The sequence below is a fragment of the Lathyrus oleraceus genome, chromosome 4 (genome assembly GCF_024323335.1).
Source record: "Lathyrus oleraceus cultivar Zhongwan6 chromosome 4, CAAS_Psat_ZW6_1.0, whole genome shotgun sequence".
NCBI lineage: Eukaryota > Viridiplantae > Streptophyta > Magnoliopsida > Fabales > Fabaceae > Lathyrus > Lathyrus oleraceus.
In genome coordinates, this window is record NC_066582.1 from 167128600 (window position 1) to 167150028 (window position 21429).

The window sequence follows — 21429 nt, forward strand, 5'->3', positions numbered from 1 at the left end:
TTCTATAATTCACTTAAGTGCACCGTACCTTACGGTGTTCCTTAGTTACTCTATCTCTTATCAATTCGTCCTTTGTGTGTGACCCTGTAGGTTTTCGCGATGTTGGCAATTATATTAAACAATGTCTTTAACATAATAAACAGTGAGCGGTATCTAGCAACACATCACTGCTACCCAAGACACGAAAATGTCATGTGATCTGACAAATCCTTCTGTGATAATACTTATGTGTAGAATTACCCTTTTGCCCTTATGTCTATATTGAACACAAGGCATAGACCGTGTCATCCTTGTCCAGTTCAATATTGGGCCCATAGACATTTATCCTGTTATGCAGGATGGGCAAATTCCATCTAAGTCACTCATGTCCCTCAGCATGCTTCGTGGAGTACCCATCAACTGTCTTTATGGTTATCCAGTCACGGACAATGTTTGATCAGCAATAAAGCACTCGACTTTACACCTAGGGTCCACAGTGGTTTCAGGTCGAAGAGTGGTATACACCATTATCACCATGAGAATAACTTATGACACTTTGCATAACTTTCTATATAGTATTCTCATAGCGGGTCAATCCAGTATAAATATTACTCTTAATATCCGTACCTACGTTTAAGACTTGATAACTCCTTATCCATGATCCATGAGATGTGATCATCAGTCTATATACATAATAGTCTTAATGCCTTAATGTTATCTCACTTCACAATAAAGCTCGACTACGGATACTTTAAGAATAGTGTCCTTATGTTTAATGTGATCTCATGATCAAGTCACACTTGATACATTAAACGGACTAGTTATTCTAGGGACTTTATTAAACAAACGTAATAAAGAAAAAGCCTTTAAATAATTCGATACAGGTACCAAAAGTATTGGCCTCTAGGGCTTACACCAACACATAGTTGTCCAACAAATCATATAATCATATTGCTAAATAGAAACAATAAAATATAACTGAATCTTTAATAGAAAGTGTGTCCCAAAACGCAAGAATCCGACCTATTGAGTAAGGCCTAGATGTCATACCCACATGCTATGAAATCGTGTCTTGCATGTGTCCCTTCTGCATCATAAAAACATCTTGAAGTGGTTGAGCAAACTTGAACACTTCTCCATGTTGTTGTTTTATAAAATGCAGTCAATCCAAAAGGAACAACACTTTACCGTCCTTCTCTTCTCTCGCTGCGAGAAGGAGTTTTCGAACACATCACCCTCCATTTTTACATTTTATTTTGTGTTGCGTCTATTTTTTCTAAATTTTACTCATTTATTCACTCTCACATGTTCTCTTTTATTGGAAGATTACAATCTCAACTTATTTACTCACACACTTTCAAGTAATATATTTCTCTCTCTGTAAATATATTTTTAATTTCTTTTAGCAATTTTCTTTCTACTTATTTAGATCTACAATCAAATTTGAATATAAGTTAATAGATTTTTATTTCATTATTTTTGGGTTCTTAAGACACTTTTTGTAACCGATTTAGAGAAATTTTGTTTTAGAATTGGTTCAAACAAAAATTGGTTTTTGGTATGAATATGTTTTGACTAGGGTTTTGATTCACCTCCCTAGTAACTACGCTATCTTATTGGTAATGAACATGTTTTGACTAGGGCTTTGCATCGACTCTATAGCACTTTTGCTTCTGGTTTTTGTTCTTCATAATTATTTGTTGTCCATGTTGCTAGATTTGATTCTTCTACTTGATCAAGTGAGAGTTAATCAACCCTTGTTACATTTGTTGGAGTGAGAATCATATTTCAAGTTTTAATTCGAATTCACATGCATAAGGAAATGAATATGTTCATCATGATATGCTTGTTATAATTACATAATATCTTTTTTTAATTAGTGTTAATTAGGATTCACGTGCACAAGGAAATGAATGTGTTGATCACGGTGTGCCTGTTTTAATTACATAATATCTTTTTTATTAGAGTTTGTTTATATCATTGCTTAAAAATACTATTGCATCAAAATACATTATTAAATCATTATGCTTCTGAAAAATCAGAGGACTAATTAACATGGATATCTTGTAGTAAGTGATGGTGAGTTGCAAAGTAGATTGATTTGTAATATAATGTTTTTCTCTATTTGTTCATGTGTTGGATTGTTTGGGTATAGAAAGTTTATTATGAGAAAGCCATAAATTAGGCCTAGGGTTTTCAATTGTGATTTATCTCTCCTTCAATATATTATAGGTCCTATCTATTTACGAGGTTTGGGTGGAGGTGTGAAAAACACAAGAACAAAAACTTTTTTCCAACTCAAGAACACCATTAACATGTTAAGGAAAATGAGATAAAAACACAAGTATTTTTATCCTGGTTTGCTTGAAACTCAAAGCTACTTCAGTCCATCCGCCAAGGTGATTTTTCCTTATACACAAGAACTTAATCCACTATAATCAACAGATTACAATAATCATAAAGAATAACCTTCTTTGTCTTCTCAAGGATCCAACTATACCCTAGTCTCCTTACGGACTCAAAAAGAATAACCTTCTTTGTCTTCTCAAGGATAACCTCCTTAAGGAATCAAACAAATTGTTTGAATAATATTTTGTGTGTTACAAGTTGCTTCTATATAAGAAGATTTTACATAAATGATAAACAAGCACTTAAAGAAAACTGTGTACAAAAGAATGATAGTTTTTCACAAAGAAACAGACTTGTCAAAATGTTATATCATCGGCGTTTTCTTCAAGTCTCCAAGTATCACTCATATAGCATAAGAAGAAGACTGTTGGATGGCAAAATGGGGAAAGCTCATAGAGCGATTGCCCACTGTTGTACTGTCCTTCGCCCACACAATCAGTAACAAGTGTGATGTATAGTATTGTCCTTTTCCCACGAAATCAAGTAGTATAAAGGATATTCGGTTTATACTATATACTATTTGATCACGTTTTCATTCGATCTTATCTTCAAGTTAATTGGCTTCTGGTGAAATTTAATGAAGCATGAAATGAAGAAACATAAAGCTTGATTCAGAAACTTTAGAATATTTGGTCAGGACCTTGAGAATGTCAATAGTATGACTTGAGATCTTCAGTATCTTTAGAATCTTCAGAGTCTTCAGAATCTACATTCAGAATCTACATTCAAAATCTACATTCAAAATCTACATTCAGAATCTACATTCGGAATCTACATTCAGAACCTTGATAACCTCAATCGTCTGGCTTGAGATCTTTAGAATCTTCAGCTACGTAACATAACATCAGAAGCTTGCCTTTCTTCAGAAGCTTTGGTGATCAGAGTCACGTACAGAAGCACAAACTGCGAGAACGTTGCAGTAACAACATAGCGTTTCCTCAAAAGGTTCTCAAGAGTGAACCAGCACAGAAGCATAAATATTATTGCAGCGACAATATTGAATATCTTTCAGAACTTCTAATAACTGACGGAGAAGCGGATTTAGAACTTATTGTTCAAAAACTAATGACGTTGCACGTCATATACTCAGATTCAAAACTGGATGTTAAGACTACACAATAATAAACCATTAGGGTACCAAAATTATTCTCACACAAATACAACATTGTTATCATCAAAACTCAAGGTATAGATGCATAACCAAATCTTGTTCTAACATTTGAGATTTTGGTTGTTCATACTTTAGAGTTTATAACAATATATACTATGTTAACAAAACCTTTTAATCACACAATATTGTTGTGTTTTTTCCTTAATAGACTCTCATACCAAGTCCTTTATTTATATCAGGCATGAAGACATTGGCCTAGGTCATTGCATTGTAAAGAAATTGGTGAGTCTCCATGCCATGGTTTAGAAATTGACTTTGAGTGTGTCCTTTTCTATTATTAAGTAACTTGACTTTGAGTTTGTACTTTTATTTCTCAGATTCTACAAGTTTAAATTTGTGGATATTTACTCTTCTTTGTTCTACCGATGTTTGTTTTTGTTTAGGGTTTAGGTTCTACAAGTTTAGATTCTACCCATACTTTGATTATATGTTATACATACCGATTCAGATCTGCTCTGATGCTTGTATGAATCACTTGGTGATACTTGTCTTTAGTTGCCTTTAAAAGGTCTATTTATTTTTTGGAATGTTTAGTTTAAGTGTACTTACTTGCTTAAATTCTAATTTTGTTTCAGTTACAGTTTCAGTTTTCCTCTTTTGTTGCATAACTTTTATGCTCATTTCTATTTTAGTTTTAAGTGTACTTTTTTGATTTTTTGCTTGCCAATTTTAACAACTGATTTCTTTTATCGCAACTGAAGCATAATCAATTCATTTCTTTTATAACTGAATCACACATCACTAAAACAGAAACCTACATCATTGGTTGATATTATGGGGTCCATCCATTGCCACATGGCCAACATATATTTGACAAAATAGAAGGTTGCATGTGATGACAAGTAGTAAGGTGTACGGGTACACATGGTGTAGTGCATGAGCAACACATGTTATGGAGCATGCTTTGCAAGGGACACTTGGTTCTTTACATGGAAGACAAAAGACAAGCGTCTTAATGCATGTAAAGCACCTTTGGCTTGCTTCTCCTATAAATAGGACCATGCAAAAGAATTCAACATAACACACAAGAAAAGAACAATAATAAGTAAGAGAGAAAGATAGCCTTTCACAAGAGAGAAAAGTGATCCTCATAGAGTTTTTCTTTTGAGAGAAATAGTAAGCCAATTTATGAAAGTATTCCTTGTAAATTGAGAGATACATTGTAGTGAGATCCACCTAAGGATGAAGTTGTTGTATTCCCATTATCATTATAATGGTAGTTTAAGAGGCCTAAGGGTCCCGTGGTTTTTTTCCTTTCTCACATTGATAATATTTTCCATGCTAAAATTCGTTTTGTCTCATTGCGTTTATATTTAACGTTTCCGCTAGTGCCTATTCTTGAGTTCATTGAGGAGGGAAATTATGGAGGTCTTTTCCCAACAGTGGTATCAGAGCCTCGTCTGAGCTCTAGGATACTACAGTGTTGTACTCATAATAAACTTCTTAGTATGCTTTGTGGTTGCAACATTGTTTGATCTTCCATATCAGAAAAGAACTATTATTGTTGGAATTAAATTGTAGTATTGCGAACATGTGTCTTGGTGATTTTTGGCTAAGGAAAGACTTGGTATTTAAGCATGTCAATATTGACCCACCTCTCTTTCCTGGGAACTTCCTAGTTGCATTACTCACAAAATACGACGACTTTTCCAGTGTACGAAACTATTTATAAAATCTCCTAGTTGAAGTAACTACTTTCCTGTGTTCTCAAGATGGAGGGTTCTACCAGTCATGATGGAGATATGTTCAAGTTGACTGCTGATAATTCTACATATTGGAAGCCGATGATGGAAGACCGCCAATATTATAAAGATTTGCATGAGCCAATCTCTCAAAAGGATAAGCCAAAGGGGAAGGGAGAAAACGAGCGGGAGCTCAAAAATCGAAAGGCAGTTGCCATGATCAGAAAATACATTGATATGAGTTTATTCGAGCATGTGTCAACTTATACCAATGCGTATGAGCTATGGAGTAAACTTGAATCATTGATTCAAAAGAAGATGCTGAGAAACAAAGCCCACCTTATCAGACGATTGGTGAAATTAGAGTACTCAGATGGCCAAAACATGATCAAGCATTTGAGTACCTTCAAAGGTATTGTGAATCAAATGATGAAATCTGACATGAAGATAGATGATGAGTTGCAAACTCTTCTACTCCTAAGTTTTCTACCTGAGAGTTGGAACACTCTAGTCATCACTCTTAGCAACTCTACTCTAGACTGAAAACTTGTCATGGATTCTGTTACAAATTCCTTGCTAAATGAAGAATCAAGACGGAGGGAAAGAGGCTTCATCAACTAGTATGAGACCAACATTGTTGATAACATAGGAAGGAGTAAGAATCGTGAAAGAGGAAGTCGTGGGAGATCACAAGCTAGATCCAAGTCTTGCACAAGACCAAATTGTTATTATTGTGGCAAACCGGGCCACAAAAGACTTGAGTGCAGATTCTTGAAGAGAGATCAACATGCTGGGATAATCCATCCGGATTTGTTAAACCCAAATAAGATACGGAATATGGAACCATAACTGCAGTAGCCTCAAACAACGAGAATATTTTCCTTGTTGGAATTGACAATTATCTAAATGTTGCATTTGATGATTGCACTTGGATAATTGACACAGGAGCATATTTCCACGTTACACCTCATGAAGAAATATTCTCATCATACTGTTAGCTCCCAATTTCGATGCCTATATAAATTAAGAGAATAAAGTTTCCTGTGAAGATGCTTCGACAAAACTATGCGTTTGAAGTTCTAGTCGAAGATGCCTTGGTATAAGGGTAAAGATGCTGTGTGGACTTAGAAATATTTTTAGTAGTTTAAGGTGTTTTTCAACAGAGACGTCACTAGTTGTGGTTTGACGAGGGATTCAAATTCAAATAAAGGAGGGAACTTTTGTTCTTATCTAAACTGTTGAAAATACACGTGGAGCATAGTGGATAATTACATGCATGCAAAGCACCACTTGTCTTGATTTGGTAGAAAGACCGTTAGAAGCGGTTACTTCGATTAGTATAAATAAGAGGTCTTAGTGTTAGAATCGTGTGTGTGTTCAAGTGTGTACAAAATCTGTCAATTTTACCAAAGTATCTGTGTGTAGAGAAAGGGTAAATTGAGAAATGTATGTTTGATGTTACACCATTATTTTTTACTTGAAGTAATTTAATCAATTCTTTATTTCCAGAATTGTACTTTTACCCAGAAGTTTATCTTTACTGCCATTTACTTTCGATTTACAACATTCTTTTTGCCCTCTTTCATTTTATATTTTCATTAAATCCTTTAACGAATTATTGCTGGTATGAACATCATCGAAGTGTTTATGTTTATTAGAATTCACCTTCAAAAACATTTAGCACATGTCCTAGGATCAATCTGATTGATCCTGTAAGTAACCAAATATAGTAATTTGGAAGATCAGCGGTTGTTTACCAATTCTCACGGTAAACAAATTGGCACACCCAGTGGGACAGTGATAACATTTGAAAAAGTGAATTTTTCTTCACTTATTCTAATTCGGGTCGTTTAATCATTTTTTCCCTTTTGAAAAATTCGTTGTATGTTATTAAGAAGTGGTAAAGTAGCCACAACCAACGAAGATAGACCAAGGAGAAGATCCACAAGAAGAATGGAAAATTCAAATGCGCCAAATAACCAAAATCCAAACAATAATGTACCACCCCCTTCTTCTTCGACAGAGGCAAACACGACCACAATGCCCGTGTCTGAACCGGTACCATCTTTTGCAAGTTTGATGCCCTACACATTCGATTGCCCACACTGAATCCATTTTGACTTACATTGGGCCAAGGGGACCTCCTAACACTCCCCCGACAATTGGGAATGTTCCAAACATGCCTTTAGTACCCCCCCCCCCCCCCCCGGTTTCTCTATGCCTTTTGGTGGTCGAGAACAACCTTATGGAATGCTAACTTCAGTAATGACAAGCTTACATAACGCTGCTTCGACATTCTTAGAACTTGTGGTTAACATAACCTCCCCATAAAATTAAAAAGAATAGGATCTTGCTTAAATATCAAATAAATTCTAGCAAGTCTAATTCACCCTCTCCCCCCTCTTAGATTGCACACTCTAAAACTTACAGAGACGTTGAAAGAAAATGAAAACCCTAAAACTAATTGGAAAATGGTGTGACAGTTTTATTCTCGAAAAATGAATAGGTATAGATGAATTAGGTTCTCACACAAAGAGAGAAAACAACTGTGTAACTCACACAATTGTTAAACACGCCTCTTACACTGAAAACAAAATTTTAAAAAATCACTTAATTTTGAAGTTATTTCAAATAGATTTTCATAAAAATCTTTTTTGAAATAGAATTTTTTGAAAAAACTGTAATTTTGATTATACTATGTTATAGTATATCAAAATTAGTCTTTTAATTTATAAAAAACAAATTTAAAAAAACTTGTAATATTTTAAAAAAACATTTTTGTAAATCTATTTTCAAAAATACAAAAAAAAAAAAAAAAAAATTTAAAACTAAAACAAACCAGTCATATATCAAAGCCTAAATCAATTATGATTTTAGACCCATCAAATAAATATCTTTTGTTTTGTCAAAAATTGCATAATAGTGTATGCCCATGAAATATTCAACTTTCTCAAAAAACCCTTCCCCATGAAACCGTACGTACATGTTACAATATTCATATGCATTTGTGATATTTTTTGAGCTCATAGACATGACAACAATGTTTCATAACTTTGATATTTATCCACGGTAATGTGGCCGTCGGCATGGTTACCTTTAACATGTAAGATTGGTTGTGCTTTTGCAATGTAAGGAAAGATATTTGGCTGCACACTTTATCTTTTTCAATTTGGGAGGGCACGCCCACTTAATTAAAGGAAAAAGACAAGACAAAAAATAAAAGGATCCTTGTTTAACAGCGTACGGTATTTTCCACCAACGAAAGAGCTAATGCCGTATTCTTCATTCATATTCACATTTGGTACGCGTGACAAAATCGTTACTTAACATTTTACTATTTTAACAACTTTTAAGTGTGTATTTAGAGTCTCATATAAGTTTAAAATGAGTTAGATAGAGTTTTTTTTTTAATGGCAGATCAGAGCAAAAATATATTAAGAAAATGAAAAGAGGACAAGATACAAACAAATGCATCAATAGTGTACTAGAGTTTTTTTTTTAATGGCAGATCAGAGCAAAAATATATTAAGAAAATGAAAAGAGGACAAGATACAAACAAATGCATCAATAGTGTACTAGAGTAATAAAAACTGGCTATACAAAAGCTAAAAAAAAAAAAGAAGAACGAGAAAACCCGTTACCACAATAGTCAAATCAGACCACTCACACCATTGAAAAGTTTACTCTATTCTAAACACGGGACACTTCACCCTAGAAGGAGCAAAGTAAAGAGAGGTAAATGCGACCACTTGAAAACTGACCGTGCAAACCACCCTTAAAAGCGAAGACACTTGAGCGAGTATTACTTCCTGTCAAGCAAAGAAAAGACAAAATTCGAAACCTGAGCATGAATCCACTTCAAAGTCAAACCAATAATAAAAGTCACTCAGTGATTAATCGATATTCTTTTTTTACTAAATATTAATTTACTGTGCATTTTTAAATATTCCATACTAGTGAATGTCAGATCCAAATCAAACACAAAAGAGACTTCTTACATTGACCAAGACCTTGAAAAATCTCGAAAACCTCTATACGACATATGAGTCTCATATATGGGAGAGGTGTAGGCATACTCATCCACTTGAACGCTCTATGATAGAGTGATGAAGCAACCTCACAATGGACAAACATGTGATGTATAATCTTAGTATGACCTAGAAAAATGGAGCACCCCACATTAATATTAGCAGACACAATTTGACGCCTAAAGAGATTTTATCTTGTCATCAGTCTATCCCGTAGAAGTAAACCACCACCTTAGAATACCTTTAACTCATCCAGACCCTTGACAAGCCTCAAATCACCTAGGCCGACCTAACTTCATCAACAACCTTCAAAGAGGATAGTCTAACATATGGAGTCCATTGGAAAGCCTCTCGTTGGATCTCGAACCCACTCTCAAACATCTATCTGACACTGTTTAACCATCCCAACAATAGAACTAAGCAACTCCAGCAGAAGCTATTTCTCATAGACAAGGAAAGATTGTCTCAACCTAAAGTCCCAAACTCAAACCTCTCATATCCAGCTCTCCTTTAACCCCATAACTGGAGACTTTTGCTCTGAGATGAGAAAAAACCTCTAAAAAACGACACACAATTAGGACTATCCTACCCAAACATTATGCTAGAAATTGGTATTCAAACTGTCCCCAACCACCTTGGAAAGAGAACAATAGAACCAATCTGATTGTTGTTCTGGTGAGGAATTGATAAGGGAAACTCCTATCCACCAGAAGGATGTCTTTCTAAGACCGATCACCCTACTGCTCGGAAGGGAACCACGTACATGAGCACCATATCTAGAAGACAAAATAGTCTTCCACAAAAACTGCATATCCATAAGAACACTTCATCTCCACCTACTTAATAGCGCCAAAATCACAAGCCTTAGATCCTTAACCCCTAAACCATCTTCCTTCTTAGGCTTGCACACATCCTCCCACTTCAACCAAGCAAAATTAGTATCTCCTTTTGATCCACCCGAAAGAAACCTCCTTTGCATCCTAACTAAATTCTTTGAGACTTTAACCAACATCTTCAAAAATGAAAGAAAGAAAGAAAAAATGAAAAAAGTTCATAATTAAATTCAGCATGACAACCCTCCCTCCGAGACTCACAAATCTATTTCTCCAGGAAGCAAGTCTCATGGACACAACCTTAACTAGAGGCTCACAAGTCCCTTCCTTCCTAAGATTAGCTCCCACCGAAGGCCACCTGATTTTCAATTTAAGGAATCCTTTGCCAGGTCCAAAAAGTCCTTCCCCACTTTAACCCCAAAAGTATATCTCTAGGAAAAATTAACCTTAAAGCTAGTTGCAAGTTCAAAAATCCTAAGAACCTCCTTAATCAACAAAAGATTCTTCACCAATGGGACTTAAAATCCTAGTAAAATCCAACTAGAATGTCCCTCCTCGTAGAGGCACTGAGACCCTCCACCACTGAAAGGAAGAGAAAAAGCTTTAGGGGATCCCCTTGTTTGAGACCCCTTTGGATATAGATCTCCTCAACCAGAAGCCATTGACCTAAAAAAAAGGCTACCCTAGAAGACACATGCTCTAATCCAAGCCTTCCACCTTACGTCAAATTCAAACCTTCTCAATATATAGTCCAGGAACGGCCAACTCAATGGTTCATAAGCCTTCTCAAAATCCATTTAAACACTTAACACTCCCTTTTGAAAACTCTAACCAGGTCCAACACTTCATTCAAAGGAATCAATCAGTCTAACAAGTGCCCACCCTTAAGGAAGGCATATTGCTCTTGAGAAATAAGAGAATCCATATGACCCTTGTCATCCTAGCCATCAAAATTTTAACCACTAACTCGTACATATAATCATCAAAGAGAAAAATATGTCTAAGATCACCTAGCTCCAAGGGACAACCCACCAAATTACTCCATTGGAATTACTATCATGTATCTAATGATTTTGTCTTACTTCAAAATTACTCCAAAAGTGACCTCAATCTATCCGGCACAAACACCTTTAGGATGAGTGTGATAGAAATTGGTTGTTTACATGATAAACTTACACCATTTCAATATAGAGAAATAACACACAAACACACTGACAGGACCAATTTGGTTCCTTCCAAGAATTCGAGAGTCTTGGATCTCTCTCTTCCCAAATGTTCAAGAGTTGAGTCTCTCCCATTAACCACTCAATAAATTCCCGATAATCCATTATGCTCTGCTTCCTTCCTATTTATTGAGCATAACAACCTATAGAACTTACACACTTATTAATTAACTAATTAATAAAATGTAACTGACAGAAATATAAAATAGTAACGACTAATAAAATAAATGCATGGTAACAAGTGCTAAATTATGGTAATTTAGTGTGTGAATAATTGGCACTTATTGACTTGTTTCAATTGATTTTCATGCATAAACCTCAACTTTTGCGTATATATTTTATAGTTGCGTTATCATGTAAATAGATTTTGTTTGATCATTTTTGTGCAAATTTGTAGGTTTCAAAGCCTATTGGAAGCTTGAGAAACCTAAAGGCACCAAGCAAGAGCCAAAGTAACATTTGTGAAGATTCCAAGTTTTCCAGAGCGGGCTAAGCGCGGTCCTAGCGCACTTAGAGAAATAAATACATTGGGGAATTGAGAAATTCGCGCTAGGAGCGCGCTTAGAGCGAATCAAGGCGGTTTAAGTTTATTTTTTCTGATCGCGCTAAACGAGCTCTTCTAGGGCTTAACGCGATTCCACTTTTCCAGCTCCTATTTATTCATTTGCACATAGATTTTTAGGGTATGGTTTTGGGAATTTTTAACCCCATTTCCATCAACGTAATTCTTTGTAGAGAGTACCTTAGAAACAACATTAGGGGTTGCATCTTGAAAATCCGGAGTTGGATTTGCATCAATTAGCTAGACACGGCGAGAGATTCTTCTTCCTCTTCCTTCTTCTCTTTGTACCTTTTTTATTGGAGTCTTGTATGTAAGTTTACTTTGATAGTATATATATTTATTGATCACGTCATTGTATACGGCCTATTTTATGAATCTATATCGATGTCATCTTTGTTTACTTGTTTTATATTTGGATTTGAACCGCTATTGATAAATACTCTTCAGATCATGATCTAAGATGGACATTTGTTAGATTATAAACTCTAAACATGGATTTAGATCTAAAACTCATTGTGGGTATCGATTTTTAATACTCTGTATTGCTTAATAAGTTGAGAGATCGTCGATTAAACAATAGGGTAGAACTCTAGTCAGCACTTCAGACATGAACAATGATGTGAGGGATACATGATGATATTGATGAGTGTTTTAAGTTTTGTACAATTGATTGATAAATTTGCGTATTAGATAGGTGGATGAAATTCATTCCTGACGAGTTCTCTCCATCACTTTAATTACTTATGCATTTGTTTTACTTTATGCATCTGTACGCTTTCAAACCCTTCAGCAAGCTTAGAAACATAGAGATCGTTGAACGATATATGATATCGCATTGATCCCTATGGATACGATAAACCCCAGAATACTTCCAACTTAACTTTTCCTTGCTCGCCGCTATACCACAACTCGAACACATGGCAAAATAGAAATGGTTCCTAATAATTTTGAATGTCTAACAATACCCCCCCCCCCCCCCCCCCCCCCCCACAAAGGTTCACCTTGTCCTCAAGGTGAAGGGTCACCCAAGTGTCCCTCGGGGTCCCAAAACTTGACTTCAGTCACCTCTTTAGGTTTCTCACCATAGTTTTCATCTTCCATATTTTTCTCCAATAACAAGACTTGAAATTGTTTATTTGCACATACATGTCCAGGGCTAAACTTCTCATCATAGAGGAAACATAATCCTTTACATGATTTATCTTGCTGTTCTGCATCTGTCAACCTTCTAAAGCATCTCCCTTTGAAAAAAGAGTTTAGTTGTGTCTGGTTTTCCTCACTTCTGGAACTTGCAGCAGTGAAAATAGTTTGTGGATGACTTTATTTTCAAGATCACATGTCATGGCCCTGCTATTGACATAGTTTTTGAAGTTTGGTTCACCACCAGAATTTGTTTCACCCTTCCCTTTGTTCCACAAGCTAATTTTATCATCCACCCTTTGTGCATGATCCATTAATTCAAATAATCTTTCAACCGGATAAAGCTTTAGTTTAACCCATATCACATCTTTGAGTCCATTCAAAAAGATTTCTTTTAAGTAAGACGACTCAACACTTTTTAGGGAGCCTGAATATAGCTCAAATTGCTCTATGTATTCTTCCATTGTTCCTGTTTGTTTGAGACCTAACAACAATTCAAAGGGACTTTGGATCATTGAGGGTTGAAAACGTTTAAGGGTGGTTGTTTTGAATTCCTCTCAAGTCGAATTTGGCGATGGCACCTCCCAACATTGATACCAAGCAAATGCTTTGGCCTCCATGGCTACCATCGCTGCCTGTAGTCTCTCTGTTTCATCCATTCGCTTCAGGTTAGGGGTGGCAAAATGGACCGCCCGACCCGTCCCTCCTTAAGCCCGCCAAAAAAAGGGATGGGGCGAACAAGTCTGCCAAGTGAAATTGGACTTAAAAATCTAGCACGCCCCGCCAAGGTGGCGGTTTGGTGGGCGGCGGGCATGCCCGCCTATTTTTTATATATTTATTTTTTATTTGTTTAATTGATTAATAGGCTTATTTTTACATTTATATTAAATTTTTCACTTATCTTTTAGAATAATTTTTAATAAAACATCTTTTAAACAAATTTTACTTTAAAAAATATTGCATATATTCATAAATAAATGTATAAAATAGAATCATCAACAAGTATTCTAAAACTATAGTTCGAGTATTAACTTTAAACCAAAGAAAATAAATATTTTGAGTGCTTGATAACTAGGTTGGCGGATTGGCGGGGCAATCCGCCCCTTTTTTTGGCGGGCTTAAGATGGGACGGGTAAAGAGGGTAGGTGGACACAAAATCCTAACCCAACCCGCCATTTTTTTACGGATGCGCGGGCCGGTCCTACGGACCACAACCATTTTTGCCACCCCTATATCAGGTCAAAATAACGCTCGACATGGTTCAACCAATCATATGCATCAGTACCTTCAAAAATTAGAATTTTTAACTTTTTTCATCTTTCTTTGTAGAACCGTGGATGTCGATGATTCATAGACACGTCCTCTTCATCAGTTTGGCCCTCACTATGTCGTGATCCTGCTGGACTTTGGTGCCTCATGCGACAAACTATTTTGACTAATTTTGTCACTTGTCGTCTAACCTCTATTCGCTCTAGACAGTCTTCTTCGCATTGTTTCTCCATTGTTTCTTTCATTGCTAACAACACCTCAAATCCACGTTCGATAATTTTTAATCTGGCCTCCATTTCCCCTCGTGTAGATACCATAAAGCAGTCCTAAAGGGAAACTGCTCTGATACCAGTCGATAGAAACTGGTTTTTTATACGATAAACTTACACAATTTTAATATAGAGAAATAACACACAAGCACACTGATAAGACCAATTTGATTCCATCCAAGAATTCGAAAGTCTTGGATCTCTCTCTTTTCAAATGTTCGAGAGTTGAATCTCTCTCAATAACCACTCAATAACTTCCCGATAACCCACTATGTTTTGCTACCTTTCTATTTATAAAACATAACAATCTATAGAACTTACACAATTATTAATTAACTAAATAAAATGTAACTGAAATAAAGATAAAACAGTAACGGCTAATAAAATAAATGAATGGTAGAATAGAAATGGTTGCTAGTAATTCTAAAGGTGTAACAAAGTGTTTTGCGGTATATGAGATATGTCGGTGTTCAACACTTATATAACACTTGTACGATGTCGAAAAACTGAGAAAAGTAATTTAAAAAATAAATTATCCTTTGTTTCTACACTTTTAGAATTGGTATTCGACACCCGTATAACACTACTAGAATACGCATACAACAACTTAGACAATTGTTTCAAAAATATTATTTTTCCTTTCCTTTGACGCACTTTATATATTTTAAACAAATCTCATACATATCTAAAAGAATTAAAGATGTGCCGAAACAATGTTGTTCAGTGAATGGTTAAAGACAACTAACTTGATTAAAATATCGACGATCTATATTTTTTATATTATCGGAATTAGAGTATCTGTTGTGTTGTGTTCCGGTCTTCGTATCGAATCCGTGCTTCATACATCTCAACATGTGAAAAAACTAGAAGGTTTAGATTTCAAAATTTTGTTTTATATGTCAGCCATTTGAAATTTTTTTCAATTGTCCAAATGTGCTTGACAATGTGAGTTTAGTATAGTTTCATTGCAGAGAATCCATATTTCACAGTGACATAGATAAGCATGCAGAAAGCAGCTGAGAAAAAAATCACATGTTAGTATTATCTTTCCTATTAGCATGTTTTATCCCACAATGAACATAAGCCAGTTTGCATTTTAAAAACAACATCATTAGAATGTTTACAATAATTAAAGAAAGGTTTGTAAAGTTTTAACAACCATAAGGCTTTCCTTAACACAGCAGACAAATTCCAATAGGATAATGATAATTAATCCATCAATCAGATCACATAAAGTCATTCTTCATTCTGTAGGAATCTAATTTTGCACCCCACTGCTTTTTGTTTCAATAAGGTATATAGTAAGAGAATATCTGCTATACCTTTAGACAAAGTTTAGCTACAAAAGATGTTTGCAATGATGATCCTGGATTGGAAAATCAGTACCTATGACGTCAACTTTAGGTTTATTATGGTCAAAGGATATATATTTGAGACCCAACTAGGCATAATTGAGACATGCAATGTTCAAAATAATCATGAATGGTGTCTCCTCCATTTTATACTATATTGCCTTAATCATTTCATTCTCTCAATCATCACCTTTTTGTAGCCTTGTCATCATCTCATTCAATCATGATTTTAAATTACCGTCCATAAAATCTACCGAAGTAGGTTTAATATAAAGGGTTTTGAGATAATTACAATCGTATTTTCAACCACATCAGTCGTTTTTTTAAGTATTGTAAATATTCAAGGCGTGACCGCATTAGCAATTTAAATATCATCGAATCTACAACATCAAAAATCTTAAAGCGGGCTCTTTACTTTACTTACTACTTAAAAGGAAAGTCTTAAAGTTTAAAGCGGAGTTTTAAATTTCGAAGTCTGCTTTGACATTAGTGATCGCAAGAAATTTAACTTATCTAAGCTTTTAAACAATTCAACTAGCTCCAACCATCTTAATTTGATTCATACTGTTCCTCCATGCAATAAAACAAAAAAAAATGAAAGGGACTATGCATCAGTCCAAGCAGCAAAAACTGGCATCTGAGGCAAAGAAAGAGCAGGCCTAAGATGATGTTGAGAAGGGTCCCAAGAATTCATATTACTATTCGAAGCGGTCGCAACCAATAGTTTCGATGATGTTGAAGGAATTCCAGAGAGATTCTGCAAGCTTGTTCTATCAGGGCTACCTTCTCTTGAGCTACTCAAACTTGTGGCCAATGAAGAAGCATTTGACAAATGCGCTCTCATCTTACTTGCTTCCTCGGCTACTTCTTGATGAAACATGTTATCCAAAGACACCGAGGAAAATGATTGATGAGTTCTCTCGTTCTCGATTCTTGGTTGATTCTGTTGAAGTTGTTGTTGTTGTTGAGGGGATTGATAGAGAATCATATTCTTCTGCATGGCCTCTTGAGTAGTGTTGTTGAGAGGTTCAATATATTGAGTTGTGGTAATATTTACTACCTCTTTGTTCCTTCTTGCTAGTTCAATGCTTAGAAGGTTACTACTTGCCATGATTTTTTCAACATCATATTTTATTATATCAAAGTTGGTTACTGCATTAGCTCCTCTGAATTTTATCGCAGCTATGTCGTAGGCCTCAGCCGCTTCCTCTTGAGTACCTAAAAAATTGGATCATATTTAACTGAGAACAACTAGACACAATGAATTCGTGGAAACGACATATACAGACACCAGACATAATACTAACGCATAAATAATAGTTTTTTTTGAGAAAATATCTATGGTTAAATAGAAGCAAATGTATAGCGACGTGTCAGTGTCAGACAAGTAACACGTCTTCAATTTAAAGTGTCTGATAAAAAAAAAGTTAAGCAAAAAGTATAAAAGAACTCACTGAAGGTTCCAAGATATAGGTCTTTGTTACCAGCCACCCTACCAATTCTAGCCTGCCATCTTCCATGTTGATGGTGTCTGCTACCAAGTGAACAACAGTTTGAAAAAGATTTTTTTTCTTTTTTTTACAAAAGTAGAAATATTATTAATTAAATTTTAATGGTGTAAATTTAAGTAATTGATTTGAGACCTTGTTACTCCTCTGTACATGGAAGCACCTCTTGAGAAGCCGCTGCTTTTTCTGATAAGGAAAAAATTGAAAATGTTATGAACAAACAAATAACATAGTAACATAATATGATAAAAAAAACTAGCAAAGTTTTTTGTTTTTACCTTCTTAAATGAGCAACATATTCCTGTCTTGTCATGTTCTTCATTTCCTCAAGTTGATTTTGATAATCTTCCAACTGTTACAATAGAATGTAGTAAGAAAAGTGAATTGATAAACCTTATAAGTGAAAAAGAGAGAAAAGACAATGTAAAAAATAAAATATACTAACAGGGAAATTTATGTGAGTGGATGGTCCCCAATACTTGAGTGCTGCTTGATCATAAGCTCTAGCAGCTTTTTCTTCCATATCATAACCACCTAAAATCAAAATTTTGGAAGGATTCCAATAAATGTTAATTTCTCTCTTTAGTTAAAAACATCAAAAACATGTTAAAGGATATCGAAGTTCCTGAAATTTCTGCAGAATCTATGAACTGAATCATATATCTTGGACTATTGAAATCTTACCAAGATAAACTATGTTTCATCAAATGTTTGAGTAGCATCGGCATTCCCCGGAAAACAAAGAAACAAAAACAAGAGTGAGACATGATAAAAATAAATGAAAATCTATCATAATAGATACGTCTGGTCTGACGAGAATCAAAAAGTGACAGAATATAAATATAATGTAACTTTAGATTCACGGCGAATTTAACTAAATCATTGTAATTTTGACAAAAAGTTATATTTTGAACTTCAACAAAATTATTGTGATGTTGTCACACTCGTCATCAATCGAGACGTGCACATTGTCACGTTCTTACCTTGTCTTCCTTTTCGGCTTTGGCCTTCTTTTTTGCAACTATTGTCCCATAGATGAGCTTCATATCTCCCGGTCCATCTATGCCTAAAGATCGACAAAATCAAACAAAAACATAAACACGGATAATCTTAAAAAAAACATTAAGTACTATGAACATTAGAATTTAGAACTAAACACACCTTGTTACACCTCTATATTGAGATGTTCTTTGACCAAAAGTATCAATAGATTTCCTATGAACAATTTGCTTCTGCTCAAACTTTTCACTTCCTCTTTTCTTTGTATCCACTGCAACAGAATTTTCAACAACAACATGCGAAGTTGTAACGCAGCTAGATTGCGAGCTAGGACTCATCGACAGGCTCAAAGAATGCAAATCACCATAAGCCATCGAACCGATATTTGAACCAGATTCACCTTCATTTTCATCCACACCAACAGGAAAACTCATCTTTGACTGATCAAGTCCATGACTAGCCGGAAAATTCCTTAAAACCCAGCTCTTTAAACCATTAAGTCCATGATCCTCACCCATGTTTGAAACATGAAAATTTCCACTTGAAGCTTGACTTTGCTTTGACCCTTCTAACATCAAATCATGGTTTCTCAAAGTTGAGTAATATGATGAAAATTGTTGTTGTTGGTTGTTCATGTTTTGAACTTGGTTTTGGAACATGCTGTCTAAGCTCAAAGGCATTGTTTCTGTGACAGTGGTACCACTACATGCATAATGAGGGGTCCCCATAGCTTCACTACCTAAGAAGTTCTCTAGTTTTGGTGCTGAAGTAGTTACCATTGCTTCACAAAAATAGATAAAAAAATAAATAAATAGTCAACAAAAAAAAACATATTCTTAATCATAAAAAGACAAAACATCTGAGCTAACCTTGTGTTTGTGACTCCATTTCATAGAGAGATCCATCAGATTTGAGGGGCATAATGGGAAGCAATGAATACAACCCAACATTTTCATGTTCAAGTCCATAAGAGAAACAATAGTTACTAAGAGGGGCAGTTTGGTAAAAGCTTGAAGGAAATGGAACAGCTTCAGAAACAGAAGAAGATTGTGAAGGAACACCAACATTCATTTGAGGTGACAAAGAAAAACCCAACCAGTTATTTTCATTGTTAATGTCAACAACAGCATCATCATTATTTTCCATTCTCTTCATTTTTTTTCTCTCACAAGATAACAAAATGCAACACAATCATATACTAATCATACCATATCTATCTAGTCTCAAGTTAGAACTAGTACAATTTGTTTATGTCTTGGTTACAAAACATATAAAACTATAAACTATGTTTGGTTTTTGTATATAATATAATGATGTGTGTGTTGGTATATGTATAGGGAACAAAGCAAGTTTGTTTAAACTAAACAAAAAGAATGTATTCCAGCAAGCAATGCTAGGTGTTCATTCTATGGGGATCCGTGCATGAGAAAGACCTTCACTTTTGCTTTATTCTACGCTCCTTTCATTCTCTTTTTATTTTTTGTTTTTTGCTTTATTTCTTTTTCACTTTTATGTAAGAGAGTGTTCTCATTTAGATGATAAATAATTGAAAACCCTGTTGAAAAATAGTTATTGTTGTCCAAAAAAAGACCTGTGTGTTTCACCCAAAAATGGAGAATGCAGAGACCTTATTTTTGTATAGTGGATGCAATGCAATGCAACTAGTCCCTCTCAAAATTTATTGGTCATGCTGGCTGTTTATAATTGCACAAGCATAAAAATGTATCATAAAGTTCATTTAATGTAGTGAAAATTTTTATTCTATTTTATTCAACTCAGTACACAAAATAGGTTTGTAAGGTAAAAAATATTTATCGCTAAGAACATATATTTTTAGACTACATCTGTAATTACAGCGGCGAGATATTGTTGATGTGGTAGTCTCTACAATTGCATTGTAATTTGCGTGAACACACTTAAGTTCAATTCTTCTTAAAAAAAAATTAAAACTCTAAATCTCAATTTTCATGAGATATAATGAAAAAATATTAACTTTAACAATCTCTCAATTATGTATTTCTTTCAACTAAATCTCAACTATGGACATCGCAACAACTGTAACTACAACCTCCGCATTTGCATTCGCGACTGCAATTCAACGTCTTCATCAACCATAATTAAAAACTTTTTCTAATTCTACAAGAAAACAAAGTGAATGATCATGCTAGAATAAGTTAAAGGAATGCACCCATATGAGTTTAGGGTGCTTTATTTGAGTCAAAGTATGGTGTGGGGTAAGATACAGATAATAAACACAGTAAAATAAAATTCTGATATGTTACATGATCTGACATAGCCCAATACTACTTGGGTGACCATAACTCTATGCCATTCACTAGGCACCTAGAACAAGAAGCTTTTGTATAAAACAACAAGAATTCAAATAATTGAGTGCAAGATACATTACATTACATGATTTTTTATGCTTTTTTCAATAGGATTTTAAGATGGTCCTTCATGAAGTCAATATTTGCATCAAGACAAAAAGTTTAATAGATGAAGTCATCAACATTCTTCAATAGGGAAACTAGCAAATGGATAATAACACCATCTTTTGTAATGACTCATCTTCTTCTTTTTTTTCTCTCAATAACTGTTTATTTTTTACTCAGTTTAAATTTGTCATGACTCATCTTCAACTTTTATAAATAAAGCAATTATGGTAACTTTTACTGATCCCAACATGGTATTTTTTGGTTGATGAAGTATTTACACTATTATTGATCAAGTATATAGATGTTACCTTAGTAAAGATAGGTGGATTTTAATTTATTCTATGTAGTGGAATTGTGGGACAACCAAAGTTCAGCCTTCTTGTCAAAAAAAACACCCTCAGCAAGGTTATTTTAATTTTAAGTGAGGAATACATTAACTAATTAAATGTCTTACAATGTTTTTTTTGGTAGAGTCTCTACTACTAAATGTTTAGAGAAATGGTTAATTATTTTATTTATAAGTAAAAGAATTGTAATAAAGCAAGTATAAGAGCTATTCAACCCAATTAT

General features: G+C 34.6%; 1 protein-coding gene across 1 annotated transcript; it reads right to left on the minus strand.

Annotated features, from left to right (window-relative positions):
• Window positions 1-16305: 16305 nt before the first annotated feature.
• On the minus strand, window positions 16306-19994 carry LOC127074338 (AP2-like ethylene-responsive transcription factor ANT). The gene is made up of 9 exons (XM_051015646.1): window positions 19294-19994; window positions 18587-19205; window positions 18409-18491; window positions 18110-18118; window positions 17871-17959; window positions 17704-17777; window positions 17561-17611; window positions 17372-17448; window positions 16306-17135 (listed from the first exon to the last, which is right to left on the minus strand). Exons 1-9 carry the CDS (start codon window positions 19577-19579, stop codon window positions 16522-16524), a joined length of 1902 nt encoding a protein of 633 aa, XP_050871603.1. The 5' UTR covers window positions 19580-19994; the 3' UTR covers window positions 16306-16521.
• Between the last annotated feature and the right edge of the window lie 1435 nt (window positions 19995-21429).

What these genes read in the sequence shown, in the direction of transcription:
- LOC127074338 (XM_051015646.1), bottom strand. Translation starts at nt 19,579, where the DNA reads ATGAAGAGAATGGAAAATAATGATGATGCTGTTGTTGACATTAACAAT. An exon ending in CCACTCACATAAATTTCCCT is followed by an intron (nt 17,778 to 17,870) that starts GTTAGTATATTT and finishes CTATTGTAACAG; the next exon opens with TTGGAAGATTATCAAAATCA. An exon ending in ATGTACAGAGGAGTAACAAG is followed by an intron (nt 17,449 to 17,560) that starts GTCTCAAATCAA and finishes ACTTGGTAGCAG; the next exon opens with ACACCATCAACATGGAAGAT.